Source organism: Muscardinus avellanarius (assembly GCF_963383645.1).
Source record: "Muscardinus avellanarius genome assembly, chromosome: 9".
In the NCBI taxonomy this organism is placed as follows: domain Eukaryota; kingdom Metazoa; phylum Chordata; class Mammalia; order Rodentia; family Gliridae; genus Muscardinus; species Muscardinus avellanarius.
In genome coordinates, this window is record NC_137795.1 from 28,579,396 (window position 1) to 28,596,469 (window position 17,074).

The following is a 17,074-nucleotide window of genomic DNA, read 5'->3' on the forward strand; positions in this document are numbered from 1 at the left end:
GTAGAAGGGCTTCCAGGAACCCCAGTACCACCAAAAAAAAAAAAAAATCTGTCTTCTCACCATGTGTAGGATACATTTTAAATTTGTGAATATGATTCTGATGGCTTTTGATGATGCTGGTGTCGACCTAGCTCCAGCCTCACTTTTCACCCATCCTAACCCCCTGTCTTGGATGAGACTTAGTGGAGTTTTCAATGCATCAATTGTAATATGCTTTGGGTTCATTCAGACTCTTAAGCATACTAAACCCTCTGCCTGTACTGCTCTTCCTTTCTTGGGCCCAGTTAACATCAACATATTTTTCACATCTCAGCTAAAACTTCTCTCCTTCCAGGAAGCCTCCATGCCTTCCCTCCTTAAGTTTAGTTAGACCCCCCTGCTTTCATGGTCCCCAGGATAGGTTTTCAATGCACCTCATATTTATTTTTTGTAAACCTCCTAACATTTAATTCTTTGTTCAATGTTTTCCTTGCCATGGTGTAAGGCACACGAGGGCAGGTACCATGTGTATTTTGTCCTTGACACTCAACACATTTTTGTTTGAAAATGTCAACTGATATTTCTTGGATTTGACCTAACTGTTGGGAAGCATACTGGTGATGCATGGTTTCTAGAGGTCAGAGTATGTGGCTCTTTCCTTGCTTAGCCCTTCTCGGTTCTTGACCTCTGTGGATTCCCCCTACCCAGTGTAATTCTTTCCCTTGAGGAAGAAGTTTACGGTGGTTAGGGAAGGGACAAGCTTTATCAGAAGGCAGAACTTTTACACTGCTGGGGTTCAAAAGGGGAAATCTTTACTGAATTCCCAGTGTTGTACTGAAGTGGGATGGAGGAACCAGTGTAAGCGGTCCAGGTTGCCTTGCTCACCATCGCTCTTGATGTGGGGGAGAGGGCAGATGAAGGCTACTGCCAGTGGGAAAGGAAATATACAGGCGCTATTCCCTGCCTCCTCTAGAAGCCCTTAGAGTGTTTCTTCCAAATCCTTGATATTTTCTCTTAAGATGAAGATACATAAGTGCATAAAATTAGCAATTTCCCTTAATATTATATGTCCTCAAGAACTAAAGTATCTTGTATTTCATTATCTAAGTGTGTTTTCTTTGTTCAGCAGATGTGTTTTTGGGTCTCCTTTATTTAGTTTCTGGACCATGGGTTGAGGATAAAAAGATAAATGCAGTAGAGTCTGTTTTCTTAAGGAACCAGCATGCTGGAAAAAAAGAAAAATCCACATTTTAAGATGTGATACATCATGGTAGATGCTGTGGCTGATGGGAGTGTGCAGTGTTGGAGGAACACAGAGGAGGCAGACAGAACTTCTGGTTGTTATTTGGAAACTTGTGTGTTGCTTTTATGAAAGTGGTTGTATAATTTCAGACTTTGATTGCATCTTTAAAATGTATTCTCTATATTAAGAGGCTTTGGAATTTTCTTTTTTTGACAATAGTCAGGATTTTTATTATCGAAACAAGAGATCATGGTCAGGATTTTTACTATCAAGAGATCATAATCGAAGACAAATAAATGAGTTATTTTGACACTTTTAGATTTGAGTGCTTCTCTATGATCAGATCAGCTCCATATGTAAACACAATACTACCTCAAATAAAAACAAGTATTTTGAGACAAACAACATGTCCATGGTGACAAGAAATAAAAAGTAGTTTCTCTACTTTCTTTCCTAAGTAAGATGTAAGTTGTGTAATGCTATGAGGCTCATTTTGGTGAAATAAGCTTTTATGATAGAAATTTTGAACTCTTTCACCTTCCCTCAAAAAAAAAAAAAAATTCAGGCCATGACCTACATAGATCAAAATAAAATGATACTTACTTCACATGTACGTCAAATCTATAATATAAATATAATACCATCTTCTTTAATTCTAAGAAAGCTAAACATTTTCTAAACCCTAAAAGAGCAGCATTGCACTGCAAAAAAAAAAAAGATTAATATCCATTCATTGGTATCAAATCAATACACTTAATTTTTTCCCTTAGGCAATTTTCAACCAAATTGAAATTGAACTAATCTCACTTTAAAGTACAAGAAGGGATATGCAAGACTAGTATTTGTTCTGTGATATGTAAAAGAGAAGCATCCATCCAAGACCAGTGGCCCAACAGGCAAGAAGAACTGGCTGCAGGACAGAGCGCTCCACTGGGTTGAGCAAAGAGACAGAGGCTCCAGTTTCAGCCTAGAAGGATGGGCGTCCCCTAAGTCTAGCTGTTGACTGTGCTTAGATCTCAAACAAGCCTTAGGTACTCCCGACAGAGCTGGAAAGCAACACAAGCACAGTCACTCAAACTTGTCAGCAGGCATCTCTACGCCCAGACAGGTCAATGCTCGCATGGTTTTAGTCTGACTTTAAAACTGTACAAAATGGTTTCTTCCATAAGAAAGAAGACAGCTTTGCACCAATGTTTCTCAAAATAAATTATGTATCTAGCACTAGCCTCATAGACTTAAAAAAAATGTCACTCCCATGTCAGAGCCAAAGTAAAGGGGGAGTGAGTGAAGTGTAAGAAACTCTCCATCCAACATCCCAGGAATAGGAAGCACTCTAGTTTTGTTGTTGTTGTTGTTTGTTTGTTTGTTTGTTTTGCAGTACTAGGGATGGAACCTAGGGGCATTCTACCTCCAAGCTATACCCCCAGCCTTATTTTTTATTCTTTATTTTGAAACAGGGTCTCACTAAGTTGCAGAGGGCCTCACTAAGTAGCTGAGGCTGGCCAAGAACCTGCCATCCTCCTGTCTGAGCCTCACAAAGTGGTTACAAGTGTGCGCCACCACGCCTGGCTAGAAAGCACTCGAGAAGCCAGGGGGTGTGAGCACATTCAAGTCTCGGGTTTGAGATTATGGGTCCATGGTAGTAGTTTCTTCCCTACTATCACCGGGACATCCATCCTCCCAATGGAGGTTTGAAAGTTGTGGGATCTTCACCATCCTGGTGGCTTGGACACTGAGCAGCTCCATGGGAGAGGGCTTCTGGGCTCCTTTGTAGGCCTGGATGGCAAAACCTCCAGAGAGGCTCCATTTATCTGACAAGTTTCTATCCTCATTCCCACTTCCAGGGTCCATGGTGCCAAGATCTGGGCCTGGGAAGGCTGTAGAGGAAGCAGAAGCAAACCAGCCTTGGTCCTCTGCTTCGGGGAAGGGTGAGGGTGCTGCTCGGGGTAGACTGGGCGGTTGCGGCTGCTTCTCTTCTGTTGTCTCTCCACAATGCAGCTTTGGTTTGTGGGGTGCTTCTGCCACATGGAGAGACTTGGTCTCCTCGGTGGTAAGGCCCTTGTGAGGTGGTAGCCAGCATCTCTCAGGACTGCCTGTTGCTCAAAATGATGAATGCTGTCCTGGGTCTGTTTTGTGAGCAGAGAATGCATGATGTCATCACCACTGGGACCTTGTCTGTACTGTCAGTGACCATGGACAGGGTCACGGCAGCAGGGATACACTGGCCTCTCCTGCCTCTGCCTCGGTGAGGTGCTGATACTTGCACCCTAGAATTGCTGTCTTCCAGGGATGCTCCCTGTGTCAGATGGAGAAGGAGTCATGGCGCAGTGTCCTTGAGGGCATCATCATAGCTGAATGCTCAGCAGCACATCTTGATGGGCAGGGACATCTTGCTTAGAGGCCCATTAGGCCCAAGAGCAGGCACTTTGGGTTGTCTTGAAGCCACTGAAGACTGGAATCCACGTGCTTTTTCCATGTAGAATTCAGAGCTGAGTCCCTGCCACCACAAGGAAATGTCACCACTATGCTGATAGAGAGATATTAATGAGAAACATTTTCCAGCTGCTGCAAATTAGCCAAGTTTCCCAGGAAGAGTCCATCCATTGGTTCAGTTCTCCTGCTGCCATCTAGCTGCCTGTGGCCACAACCCCAACCCTAGAGAGGCTCTGAGGACCTGCATCTGCCGAGAGGCCCAAGCACCAGCACCTGACCACGGAGCATCTGCCTGGCTTTGGGATTTTCTACATTTCCCTTTTAGTTTCCTGGGAGTTAATGGGACCTAAAGGTTAAGAGTGGGAGACCTGGATGCAGGTAGACTTAGATTTCAAATCTGGGCTCGTGCCTTACCAGCTGGGTACTTAGGTAAATCACTTACTCTCCTACATCCAGAAAGGAATGTACATCCAGGCATGGTGGCGCATGCCTGTAACCTCAGAGACAGGAGGATTGCAGGTTCCAGGCCAGCCTCAATAATTTAACATGACCCTCAGCAGCTCAGCAAGACCCTGTTTCAAAAAAGTGGGGAAACTAGGGGGTATAGCTAATAGGTAGAATGCTCTTGAGTTTAATCCCCAGTACCAAATAAATAAATTAAAATTAAATAAAAAGGTCTGGGGGTATAGTTTAGAGATGGTATGTACCTGGGTTCAATCCATAGTACAAAAAAAAGTATGCAAGTGCTGGATTAAATCATATAATGACTACAACACATTAAGCCTGTGCCTGGAATGTGCTTGGTACTCAATTCTATCTTTCTTCATGTGATTTTAACTTTTTGGGGGTGGGTGGGTTGTGTAGGTGGTGATAAGAAACTCATATGTTTCTTATATGTTATATGTTTGTGAATGAATAAAATAAGGTAAAAATAAATGCAAAGGCTGGCAGGGTGTGGTGGTGCACGCTTGTGATCCCTGTGCCTGGGAGACTGAGCCAGGAGGATTACATAGGTTTGAAGCCAGCCTCAGCTACTTAGTGAGGCTCTCAGCAACTTAGTGAGACCCTGTTTCCAAATGAAAATATAAAATAGGTCTGGGAGTATAGCCTGGAGGTAGAAAGCCCCCGGGTTCCACCCCCAGTACCACCAGAAAAACCCAAAAAACCCAATCAAAGACAGTATATTTGGGTGCAGAATAGAGCCAGCCTGGGTTGTTGAAGCAAGGAAGGGCAGTTTGGGATTTTGTCAAATCCAGTAGTTGGGAACTGATGTAATAAGGTGTTTGTAAACTTTCTGAGTACAACAGAATTGTACCTGCACAGGCAAAGAAGCAAAACTGACCACTCTGGCATTTCTCAAACCTTGCAAGGTATCGTCGACCCTGAAAACTCAGTACTGCCATGATTCTGTATGGCAGCCTTCCTCCTGGGAGCACATCTAGAAGGCTCAGGAAGAATTGTGCTCTTTCTGTTGTGACCAGTCTGTAGCCATTCCCTCACTCTTTTTTGTTTTTTTGATGCTGAGAATTGAACTCAGGGGCATTCTACTTTTGAGCTACACTCCAGCCCTTTTTTATTTTGAGACAAGAGTCTAAGTTGCTGAGAGTCTCATTAAGTTGCTGAAGCTGGCTTTGAACCTGTGATCCTCCTGTCTCAGCCTCTCAAGTACTGGGATTAATAAGTGTGTGCCATTGCCTCCAGCCCATTTTGACTTTATTTAGCTTCACATAACACACATGAGCATAACTGCTGATTTCTTAAACAACGTGCTTTTTTACGCATAAAGATGGTTTAAACATTATAAAAATGACACAAACATTTTTTTAAAAAGTGTATAAATTGGCAATTTATTGAGGTAAGTTTATTATACATTCCAAAAAATGATCTGCCTCTGAAACAGAGGATATTCAAACTGCCTAGATTCTTATAATATCATTTAAAACCATTGTACAAAATATTTCAAGTGGTACTTTATAAAATTATAAATATCAATCACATATAAATTAACTCAAATTTCACATATTTAAATTATCAATAAATTAAAAATAATTAAAATAGTGTTCTAAAGCTCATACTGTCAGTTCTTCGTAGAGAACAACATAAGGTAGGTGCCCAGTGGACAGGGCATGTTTTCTAACCACAGGAAGGAATGCCCATGAACTGGTAATCTTGGATGCCCACACTACTGCCGAACAGCCCTCACGCCGTACTGCATGAAATACTCAAGATCGCGCAGGACGAGGCGGACTGCTGTGTTCTTCTGCCAGTCGTTCAGTGACTCCAGCTTCTTCATCCGGGCGGCTTTATCATCTGAGCTAGGTTCGACTACTTTTTCTGGATGCTCTGCCTGAAAGGGAAAGAAAAGAAGAACCACTGTTTAAATAAATACTATACAGATACTTTGCAGTGGAGGAGTGTTCTGGGCCATGGGAAATCATTCAAATTCAGGGTAAATAAGATAAACTGGGGCCACTTTCCCTGACTCACTCAGGTCAGGGGAGGTGGTTTTGCTCCAAGCCTACCCTGAGAAGGACCCTTTCATTGCACCTAAATTCTAAGCATCCTTTTATCATTCATTCTCCCAATAGATGGCACACATCCAGATGACAGTACCACGACCCTTAGATATCTTCCCTTCTAAAAACAGCTCCTGACACAGAGTTGTTGCTTAATAGATGAGTGAAGAATTCATAGCTAGAGGCAATTTACTGGGCTCTAAATCTAGTACTTTTGTCCAATCTCCCTCTCATTATTCATCTGGTATCTGTTGAGAGCCCACTGATCTGGTGATGCAGAGATGACTAGAAAGATCTTCCTGTAGACCCACTAATGGGATAAGTGACTCAACGCGGCCTCGTGCCCTAGATGTGGACCCAGAGCACCGCAGCACTGGCGACACCCGGAGCTCCTTAGAAATGGGACTCTCAGGCTCCATCCAGACCTGCTAAATCAGACGTTGCAGCAAAGCAATATCCCCAGAGGGACTCCTACGCACATTCAAGTTTGAAAGGACTTAGTTTAAGACCAACAACAAGCAATGGGTGAGGAGGAGGAGCACGGAGGGTCTCTGTCCATTGCACTTTGCTTGGCTCACCCATTTTCTGAGCCGTCTACCCTCCATGGTCTACTGTTTAGTAGTTACCTGATGGAGGACAAAACCCTTGGACTTTCCTCTTCTAGTCCTTAATATTTGGCCATTTCTCTGCATTAACTTTCAGGTAACAAGAATATCACTTGGCAGTGATTAAAATACTCAAGTCATTTCTGTGCTTTCACTTTTTTGATAATGGCTCCCAGGAAGGTATTAGATATACTTCCGCTTATCTCCTACTGATATTTTTATCTTATCTCTTTCTTTTTTATCTCTTTTGTTGTACTGGGAGTTGACCTCAGGAGGCTCATGGTTCCTCAGAGTTACACTCTCAGCCCTTTCTCTATTTTGTTTTGAAATTAGGTCTCACTTGATTCCTAAGAGCCTTGCTACACTGCTGAGACTGTCTTCAAACCTGAAATTCTCCTGTCTCAGCCTCCCAAGTACTGAAATTACAAGTGTGTGCCACCACATCCAGCCTTTGTATCTTTTAAGCTATTAGAAATGGATATTAAATCCATGTCATTAAATATAATTTTTAAATACAGACGTTCTTTGCAGAAGAGGCCCCCCAAAACTAAAAAAGTCTTAGCTATTGGGAACTATCTTTCAGATCCTCTCAGATCTGCAGCTAGCTGTCTTTGTCAAAGCAACTGCACCCCTGAGTTGTCAGGGGTCTCGGGCCTCTCTTCCCCACGCCCTGCGAAGAGTGAAAATCACTCACCTGTTGCTTCAGGACTTGGGATAGGGCTCTGGTGCTGATCCGCAGAACTCTGGCTTTTTCCTTCTTGCTTCCCTCAAGTATTTTCTCGGAGTATTCCATGTAGAAGTTAAATTCCAGGAGTGCAGAGGCGATTTTGGTCAGGCAATTGTTCTACAAGCAGAGAGAAGATGGGGAAATTGGTTGTCAGGAGACAGAAGGGATTTTAAAACTTAAAAGTCTTATAACAGTGTATCTTCTCCCTCTGTCCCCCTGGAGAATCAGACATCATGTTTTGGAACATGCACCAGCCACCCATTTTGAATATCTAGAAGCACCACTTCATCAATTCCACCCAAAGCCCGACAGATGCTAGAGTGTGGCGGTGGGGATCCCTTTTGGCTCCCTCCTCCCTGTTCTTCTTGCGATCCTACCCTTAGCAAGGTTGGCCTGAAACCTCCTTTTCTGGGGTATTCAGAAGCCAAGGCAGGTTATCTCACCCCTGGAAGGAGAGGGGTGCGAGAATGACCTCAGCAGGGAGGTTGGGCCTGGATTTTGCTAGAGGCAATCAGAGAGGAGCGCGGCCCCCAGGCCCCAAAGAACCAGATAAACTTGTCAGATTCTAATGTTCCGCAGTTGGGAAAAATCCCAACATCTCCGGCCCTGCCTGTTCAACGATAAACTGCCTTTTATTTTTTTAATTTTTTTTTATTTTTAAAAAAGCTTAAAATTGGCTTCCTCATGAAATTTACATAATGTGCTTTACATCTACCTCCTCTGTCGCCCGCCTGGATCCACCTGTAAGCAGCCTCTGCATGCAGAGGGGAGAACGTAGGCTAAGGAGAAGCTAAATGTCTATGTGATAAGTTCATACCTTGTTGAAGCCCTTTTGGAAGCATCCATCTGTGGCTTTGAGGTCGGGAAGGTTCAGCTTGTTTTCCAACACTATCTCCTGGCTTTTCAAACACTCTTCGTTATTGTTGCACATCTGGAAAAGAGCACCAGAACTACCATCATTCAAGTGCCCCCAAGACAGACACCACTAGAGGGCCGATTGCATTGTACCACAGTCAGGGACGTCTAGGAAACTGAACTCACAGCCTCTTGTCATCCTGGCAAGCAAAGGCTAGTGGAATTAGGCACACTTGGACTCAATCCCAGGCTCATCTCTGACTTTGAGCCTATTACTTATCCTTTAACTTCAAATTGGAAACCATTAAATACCTCCCTTACAGGTTTATTTGTGAAGATTAAATACAATAATTTATATAAAGTACCTGGCTCATAGTAGGTACTTATAAAGGACATCAAATTAGTGATTTTGAGTGAGTATAATTTAAGCCATAGAGTGCTCCGGCTGGAAGATCTGTGAGATTATCTAGTCAAATTTCATAATTTTACCGAGTCCAGAGGTGGTAGGGAATTTGCCCAAGATCACAAAGCTGGTTCAGTACAACCAGAACTCGAGTCTGGGCTCCCAATCCACCCTCCTGTGTTCTTTTCTATCAAACTGAGCCCAAACACTTTACATTTAAAGATACTCTTTGACCTACTAATGATTTTGCCACTTTGGTGGCCCCCAGGTATGCATCTTGGATAGAATGAAACTGAAGAGTCCTAACCACTGAGCTCACAGAACCTAAAAGTACTGCATCTGCTCTGAGAAGCTGAAACATCCATTTCGGGTGGCACTTTTCTGGTCCTCCCGAAGCCTAAGGCACAAAATAAAGGTTGACTAAAATGAAGGTCAACCTTCACTTGACAAATGTGACTTTCTGCACAGGAAAAGGGAATCCTGAGAAGCAGGGGCCCTCCGCTCAAGCCAAGTGGGGAGCTAAGAACGCACCCATTCTGCATTTTCCCAAAAGGGGAAGAACCTTCTGAGACCAGCAGCAGAGAAGAAAATACAGAACACAGTTTGGTCTGCTCTTTGGCCTCAAATCTAAAGTGCCCCAGAACCCAGCAGAGCCCTCCTAATTCCGGACCCCCTGTCCACATCCAGGGCAAGGAGAGTGCATGACCACCTTTCTCGTTCCATCACCGTCGTCAGCCTACCCACCTCCTTTCTAAGCGCCAAGGCTTCCGAGAGCATATATCTCATCTGATTTTCGATTTTTTGCGGAGGCATGTGGGTCGTTCCGCTTGCAGTGGTAGCACCATTGGAAGATTCTTTCTGAACTTCTGTGGTGGGGAAGGCAGTAGCCACCACCAGAAGCAGCCCCAGGAAGGCAAGTGGACGGAAGGTGCCTGTGCCGGAGGGAAGGGAAAGCAGAGTGAGCTGACAGCCCAGCTGGGAGCCTGCTGTTGGCCGCTGGCCAGGAGCCAGCCCTCACTCACCGCGCCTCCTCCTCCCTCCCTCCAGAGCTCAGCAGCCCGTCAGCTGGCGCTTCCAGGGCTAGGAATTTCCTTCACTTACTTGTGGAGAAGAACTTCATGGCTGGTCCTGGAGGGCAGATGGAGGTCTCTTGTGGTCCTGGTGGGCTCAAGAGCAGAATGAACCTCAGACATCCCCAGTCTCATATTTATTGGGAGTTGAGACTCTGATTTTGAGACTCATGGGAAAATCCCACATTTGATAAAATCTTTGTTGGAGGGTGGGGGTGGGGCCAGAGTAGGTGGGGCTGATTGGAAACCTAATTAAGATTGTGCAATGTGACGTCGTTGAGCATCGAAAGATTCACAACTTGGTTTGGGGGAAGGGGGGGGGGAAGCGTGGCTTAGGTCATCACTGAGGCTAGCTAAGAAGCAAGATCACTCTTCCTTTACTTTTTTACTTTTTTTTTTTTTAGTGACTCAGCACTTTAGCGTGTCCTGAGAAAGTAAAGCTGAAGTCATAAGCAATGTTTTATAAGGAGAAAAAAAAAGAAGTTAAAGTTATAATTAAAAAAGGAACAATAGTTCGATTACCAGACTGAGAAGCTAGGGTTTAGTATTCCAGTTTATTTGTATTTGTGAAAAACTCAAGAAGTGCTGACCTGAGTTTCCTCAGATCACTCCGCAGCCCCCAGCCCAGGGTTAGCCAGAAGTTAACGCTCCCCATCTTCTCAGTACTTTTGTTTTCTGGCCCTTGCCGTGACCAACGTTTGCAGAACGGTCTGGCCAGCCTGACATCTTGGGCAGTTGTTTGCAGGAGTGTCCAGGTGGATTGTGAGCACATGCATACATGGCTCCTTTCTGCCAACAAGTGGCATCTTCCAGTGTCCCCCTCACCTGTTCCAGCCTACTTTGGGGAGAGCTGAGACTGCCCTGCTCTTCCTCCCCAGCAGCCCCATGCAGCTCCTCCTGGTAAGGACTTTGATCTAGATGCCACAGGGTTGTTCTGTGCTGTTAGTGCTGTCCCCATTGCTGTCTGGGTCTCTCCACCATTGCCAGCAAATGCGCAGCCCTGGGGAGCCCCTGGGTGCATGGCGCAGTCCTGCAGGAGCCCTCAATGCTGAAGCCCACTCGGCTTAGGGTAGAAATGGATCAGAATACTCGCCTCTTCAACGAGGATGCCCAAGGAGGACCTTGTGGCATCTTCTAGAGCTTACCTTTGTATCTCTCTCTCATAACTGACTTGTTTTGAATCTGAAGGTGGCATGGCTTGAGGCTCTAGATCACACCTTTCCCTCCAAGGCCACGGGCTTCCTTATGGGGTCATAGTTGGATGGATCCCCTCTTCCCTTAGCGTGACTATCTTTATTTTTTTGGTAATGGGGCTTGAACTCAGAGGCAGTCTACCTCAGAGCTACACACCCACCCTTTTCATTTTTTATTTTGAAGCAGGGTCTCACTAAGTCGCTGAGGGTCTCACTAAATTGCAGTCCTCCTGTCTCAGCCTCCCAAATGCTGGGATTACAGATGTGTGCCTGACCTCTCTTGAAGGAGAACCCTTATCTCCTGCACATGGCCTCTGCTGCCCACCAGTCAGTCTCCGCACACCCAAAGAGCTCTGAGGATTGCTTCCAAATTAAAACTAGAACTGTTGTATGGCATGGAAAAAAACTTCATAAAACAGTGTTAACATCACAACTGTCTTCTTGGCTTTCCAGAGAAGGTCTCTTTACGATTGTTAAAAAAATGACTCTACTCAACCATTTAAAACATGGACAGAACATGCAGGGTCCACCTGCTGAGGAGAGTGAGGTCACCCATTTTCTCCCTGTTTATCTAAACAGAGAGGCCGGTCCTCGTGCCACAGTGGGGGTTTTTAGCTTGAAAACGAAAATGGAGGAGGATGGCTGAATGGTTTCACTTTTAGTGCTCTGGGTCTTCAGCAGCATAGACACCCCCGAGTCAAGTGCTCGCTCTACCCTGGGTGAAGCTACCTCCCTGCGGTCCCCTGGGGCGTGCCGCGATAGGCCTTTGCTGTATGAGTTTGCTTTTCCTTAGTTATCTATTTTTTAGAAAACATGACTTTGTAATTTTTTTTTTTGTTGTTGTTGTTCTGGAGATCGAACCCAGGGGTCTTCTACTTCTGAGCTACACCCCCAGCCCTATTTTATTTATTATTTTCAAACAGGGTCTCACTCAGTTGGCGAGGGCCTCACTGAGTGGCTGAGGCTGACCGCGAACCTGCAATCCTCCTGTCTCAGCCCCCCAAGTACTGGGAGCATAAGTGTGCACCACCATGCTCGGCTTAGACTCAGTAAATTTTAAATACTTGAATTTAGTGACTCAATATAACATACAGTTATATCTTCCCAAAAAGTGTTTCTTTTTATGCTTTTATCGGTGAATTATATAGTCTCACATTATAACGTAAGCCATGTTGACAATGACATACATGCACATAGTACTTGGTGCCCCCCACGTCCCCACCTCCCCATTTCCCTCCGTCCCAATAATACCAAGTACCCAGAGAGACAGTGGTATCTGCACATGTAGATAGCCTGTCACAGAGAGGAAAGGGTCATATGTTTTCTCCAAAAAAGTGTTTTTAAAGCAGGAGCCTGGTATCCATGATCAAATGGTCAAACAGGACCTAGGGTATACAGGGAAAAGTAAGTTCCTTCCTGGCTCCTTGTCCCAGAGCTAGCACCTAATCCCCAGTATTTTCAAGGAAAGCCTCTATTTTCCCCGTCTGGGAGAGGTTTTGTCTAGCTCCCTAGGTTCTCTCTTCTGCATTTACACGGTCGGCTTCTGTGTGTGTGCGCACTGTGGCTTTCAGTGGCCCCGGTGCCACCTCGGGAGCTCTCTGTGCAGGTGCACAGGCTTCAGCTCTCACGGCTGGGGCTGGAGGCCCAGCTCTGCCACTTGCTTGCTGTTTGACCCTGGCTAAGTTAACCCAAGAATTTGTGCGCTTGTTTTTTCATCTATAAAACTTGGATAATAATGATTCTTCCCTTAGAGGGCTGCTGTGAAGATTTAATGAGGTGGTGTAAAAAATCCCTGGGGCATAGCAATCCTGCAATAAGCACTAAATCTCTGTAACATTCCCTAGCTGCAACCTAGATCTTGGGCAATTCTTCTAGGGTGGCTCTGTCAGTTCACCTGTGGTCTCGCCTATGAAGTTACTATGTAACCAGGCCACTGTGCTGGTAATAAGCTGGTCTCCCAATAATTTCCCTCTGAAGAAATGAGAATCAATGCTCTGTTGAAAATTCCTTATGGTACACAGTGGAAAAAATGAGGGAAAGTGATTTCCCTCTTTTTGGGGGAATATTAAGATCCTCAAATTAGGTCCCTTGATTTTGATAATTAGCTTAGTTGTGTCTTGCTTATAGAACTTTTCCAAGGTCTTCTGTTGCTAAGTGTTTTGCTTTTGTCAGAAGTCCACAGCCGTCCCTGTGCATGGTCTCCGTCATTATCCAATTTCCTGAGAGTGGCTCCCTAGCTTGTGGGAGCCTAACAACCCAGCCACTGTGCAAAGACAGCCGGGGAAGGACAGTTGTATGGAATTGGGATGCGAGGGAACCCTGTCTAGCCACGTGCACACTGAGCGAGGGTCTTTGTGTCAGTGCCTTGGACTGGCATTTGCGTGTGGGAGAAATGGGGTCTTCTTGATCCCAAGGCATCAAGGCAGTATCACTTATCTACCACGACAGCCGCCTTTCTTTGCATCTCAATGGCTTTTTACCTTGGAGAATTCATCCCTCATATATCTAAACTTTTCCTGTTGTTGTTAAAGCAGTCTTAAATTCAGAGCATAATTGAGAGGAAGGTACAGAGATTTCCCAAATGCCCTCAAATCGCCCTCATGTTTTAATATGTTTAAATTGTCCGCAAGTACTTTCCTTGCTGGCTTGGCATCTTTGTTGATTTGAAGTGACTGCCAGTGAAAACCAAGAAAGGAAGGACCAATGGAAGCGTGTGTAGAGGAAGAGGATGGCTTTCCTTCCTCACCACCTTGTGTAGGGCTGGCTGTGTCCCTGAGTCACCGCCCAAGTCTGCTTTCCTACATGGTGGGGGGACCACTCCAGAGAGGCCATTGGTGCACTGGAGGTGATGGGGGGTCAAGGCCTGCCGAGGAGAAGCAGTCTTCTCCCTCCAAGCTGTGTATGGAAGTGGGATGCGAGGGAACCCTGTCTAGCCATGTGCACATCTTGTCCATGTTCTGGGGTTGGAGATGGGAGTATCCGGAGGAAAAAAGGGAAGTTACTGGGTGCTAGGGAACTTGCAGTTGCTGTTAGAATGTAGTTTCACTCCTCATGGAGGCAGAAGTTTGTAGACTGAAAGAGTGAGTGCTTTCACATCTCCTGGGATCGAGTCCCACTGAACAAATGCCAGGCGTGAAGCTCTGGGAAGTAGCCTACTTTGGGACAAGTTTTGATATTATTTGGAGAGAATATAGAAGGGATGGATGGTGTGAATTTTTGAAAAGAGCTGGGTGGTCTTGGAGGGCAGCAAGGCCCAGTGATCAAAGCTCCCGAGAATTGCCAGCCTGATGGTCCTATCCTGGTCCTGACCTCTGCCCCAGCCGTGATGTGCCACTACAGCTCCTGGTGACTTCTTGGTCTGGCCTCAGTTTTTCTGAGGGGAAAGGTGCAGTGGACTGGACTCGGCTCCCCAAGGCTGGGAGGGGTGCGTCTGCTGTGTTTCATCTGTTCTGTGTCCTCGCCGCTTTGCAGTGTGCTGAGTTTCTTCCCCTTCCAAGTGGAAAACCCCATGGATCTCAAGAGGGAAGGGGCCTCTTTGGGGGTGACAATGTAAACTCCCCTGTCTTGGTATCTTCCTGCCCCTCCTTTCACCTGGTAGTCCAGGTCTGCATGGAAGAGGGCGCTGATCTCAAGACATTGATAAGCCAGTGCTCCAAAGCTGGTTGATGATAAGAAATTCTTCGTGATTCTGAAGGAGCCCCAGGACACAGCAGGGGTGATCCCTCAGACTGATTTTCTGAGCTTTATCTTGTCTCCATCTATGGAGTCTGCTGGCTTTCTATATCGTTGCTTCTGCTTTACAATTAGGAAACTGTACCTCTGAGCAACTAACCAGTTTCTTGTCCCAGTCATTTGAACCATCTTTGGTTTCTCCAGAGATCTCAGTTCTCTGAGTTCAGTGTCAAGCAGAAACTAAGCATGCAAAGCGTTTGTCTATTTCCCTTCACTCTTTTCCCTTAAAATTAAGGTAGTAAAAATTTATTTCAAAGTATCACATGTAACAGCAAGACCAGGGGATTCTGTGGGGCTGGTTATGATGTATTTCACCTCCCTTCCCTGCCCTTTTGGCTATTTGCTAAAAAGAGAATGTCTTAGTTCCTCTGAATAAAGTCTCCTGTGTGTTCCCAGCAAGCAGAATTCATGACGGTAGAGGCAGCCTCTCTAGTCTTCACAGTGGAAAGGTTCCCATGAGATGCTGTGGACCTGTTGAGCACTCTGTACTTCTGAGACATTGGGTTTTATTATTTCTGAAGAAAGGTCCACCTGGATGGGTTTGAAATGTTACAGAAGCAGGTAAGCAGGGCAAAGAAATACAGGTGATCTTTTTAAGCTACTTAATTCTATGTTCTATGTAGACATGTATGTGAGGGTGTGTGGCCCAGATCCTGACCTACAGATCTATCATGGACACAGCTCCGTGGGGTGCTGCCCATGGGGTGTCAGTGTGGCCTTAGAGGTCTGGGTGCCCAGGAAGCTGGGGCTGGCTGCCTTGTGGCCGGCCACTCCTCCTGTGCTGCTGGGTCTTCATAACAGTTCAAGTCTGGGCTGCAGTATTGTGTCCCTGAGTGCGCTGGGGGATGATTTCCCCAGGTCTTATCTTCATGGAAACCACGTTTCTTGTGTGGATGAGATGGTGGCAGAAGGGAAGGCATGATTTGCTATACTAGTCTGCTTGGCCAGTGACCAGAATGCCTGGAAGTGGCTTCTTATTCCTAAAGGGTTTTATTTTTTTTTTGGGAGGGGGGGTTGCTTGGTGCTTAAGCAATTTCTCTAACTGCTTCAGATTCCCCTATGTCTCTGGATCAGCCAGCAAAGAGGCTGTTGTACATTTCCGTTTCTATTTTGTTTGCTTGCAGTGGGTCCAGAAAGGTGATGGAAGATGCCAGGTGTGTAGTCTGGGGCAGGCCAGGCTCAAATGTGGACTTAGGTCCTAGTTGTTTCTGCCTGATACTGTGTGTAGGCCAGGCTTGTGAAAGTCCCACTGGTCCTATTGATTTGACGCGGATTGCAGGATTCAGAAGAAGGTTGTGGTTTTACATATTGCCAACAAAATTTTTTGGCTAAATGTATGGTTTTCCTGGATTAGGCTTGTCTTTTTACTGCCTTGTCAAGTCCTTGGTTTCTCGTGTTTTATGAGTGTAGCTGTTGGCACATTTGAGCACTGAGGGGAGGAGTAGCTGGAGGAGTTAGAGTAAGGTAGGCTCCCATCTCCAGGCTCGACTAGGGAGATACTCCCTCAAGTCTTCCTTAGCTCCAGCCTTCTGTTGACATTCTGAGATTCTGTGGCTCTACAGTAGCCATACCGAATAATCCAGAAGCTACCTTTAATGGAGCTGTAAGAATTAGAAACTCTAAAATAAAGAAAAATATTCCTTTTTTTTTTCAGTACTGGGGATGGAAGCCAGGAGCATTCTACCTCCAAACTATACCTCCAGCCCTATTTTTTTATTCTTTATTTTGAAACAGGGTCTCACTGAGTTGCAAAGGGCCTCACTAAGTAGCTGAAGCTGTCCATGAACCCGGATTCTCCTGTCTCAGCCTCCCAAATGCTGGGATTATAAGCATGTGCCACCACGCCCGATGAGAAAGAATTCTTGAAAGCCCAAAAGTCTGATGCTTGTGGTTCTTCTGCAAAGAGCAGTTAGTAGACCTACTTTGTCTGGTGAGGGTCCTGTCTATTTTGATGTGCCCAGGATCTTGGTGACCATAGGCAGATTAAACTGATTCAGAAAAGGCCAGAACATCTACATTGAGACGTTCAAAGCAAGGGAGTAGCAGACTTCTTAATTACTGTGTAAATAAGAACAGATGGGTCCTCAAGGTTTAGTATTTTTTGTTTAAAAAAGAATTACACAAGTAGTATATATTCAATGTAGAAAATAGAAGCAAAAGGGAGAAATAATCTTATCTCCCAACTGTAATAACTATTGGTTCGGTACAATCATTTTAGTCATATATACGTATAAATAGGTATAGACAGGAAGCACTAGTGTTTCAAACTCAGAGTGTTTGTGACCTCCTTTTCCTTTTTAAATTTCTTTTTGTGTATA

General features: G+C 45.2%; 1 protein-coding gene and 1 pseudogene across 2 annotated transcripts; both read right to left on the minus strand.

Moving 5' to 3' along the window:
- Positions 1–2,791: 2,791 nt before the first annotated feature.
- On the minus strand, positions 2,792–3,611 carry LOC308266762 (putative monooxygenase p33MONOX; annotated as a pseudogene). The gene has a single exon. The product of its transcript is annotated as a putative monooxygenase p33MONOX (transcript).
- Positions 3,612–5,837: 2,226 nt separating this feature from the next.
- IL6 (interleukin 6) lies at positions 5,838–13,856 on the minus strand (the record flags this gene model as incomplete). The annotated part of the gene is made up of 7 exons (XM_080701174.1): positions 5,838–6,002; positions 7,471–7,620; positions 8,321–8,434; positions 9,506–9,693; positions 9,863–9,919; positions 12,919–13,031; positions 13,771–13,856. The coding sequence occupies 7 exons, from the start codon at positions 13,854–13,856 to the stop codon at positions 5,838–5,840; spliced, it is 873 nt and encodes a 290-aa protein (XP_080557300.1).
- Between the last annotated feature and the right edge of the window lie 3,218 nt (positions 13,857–17,074).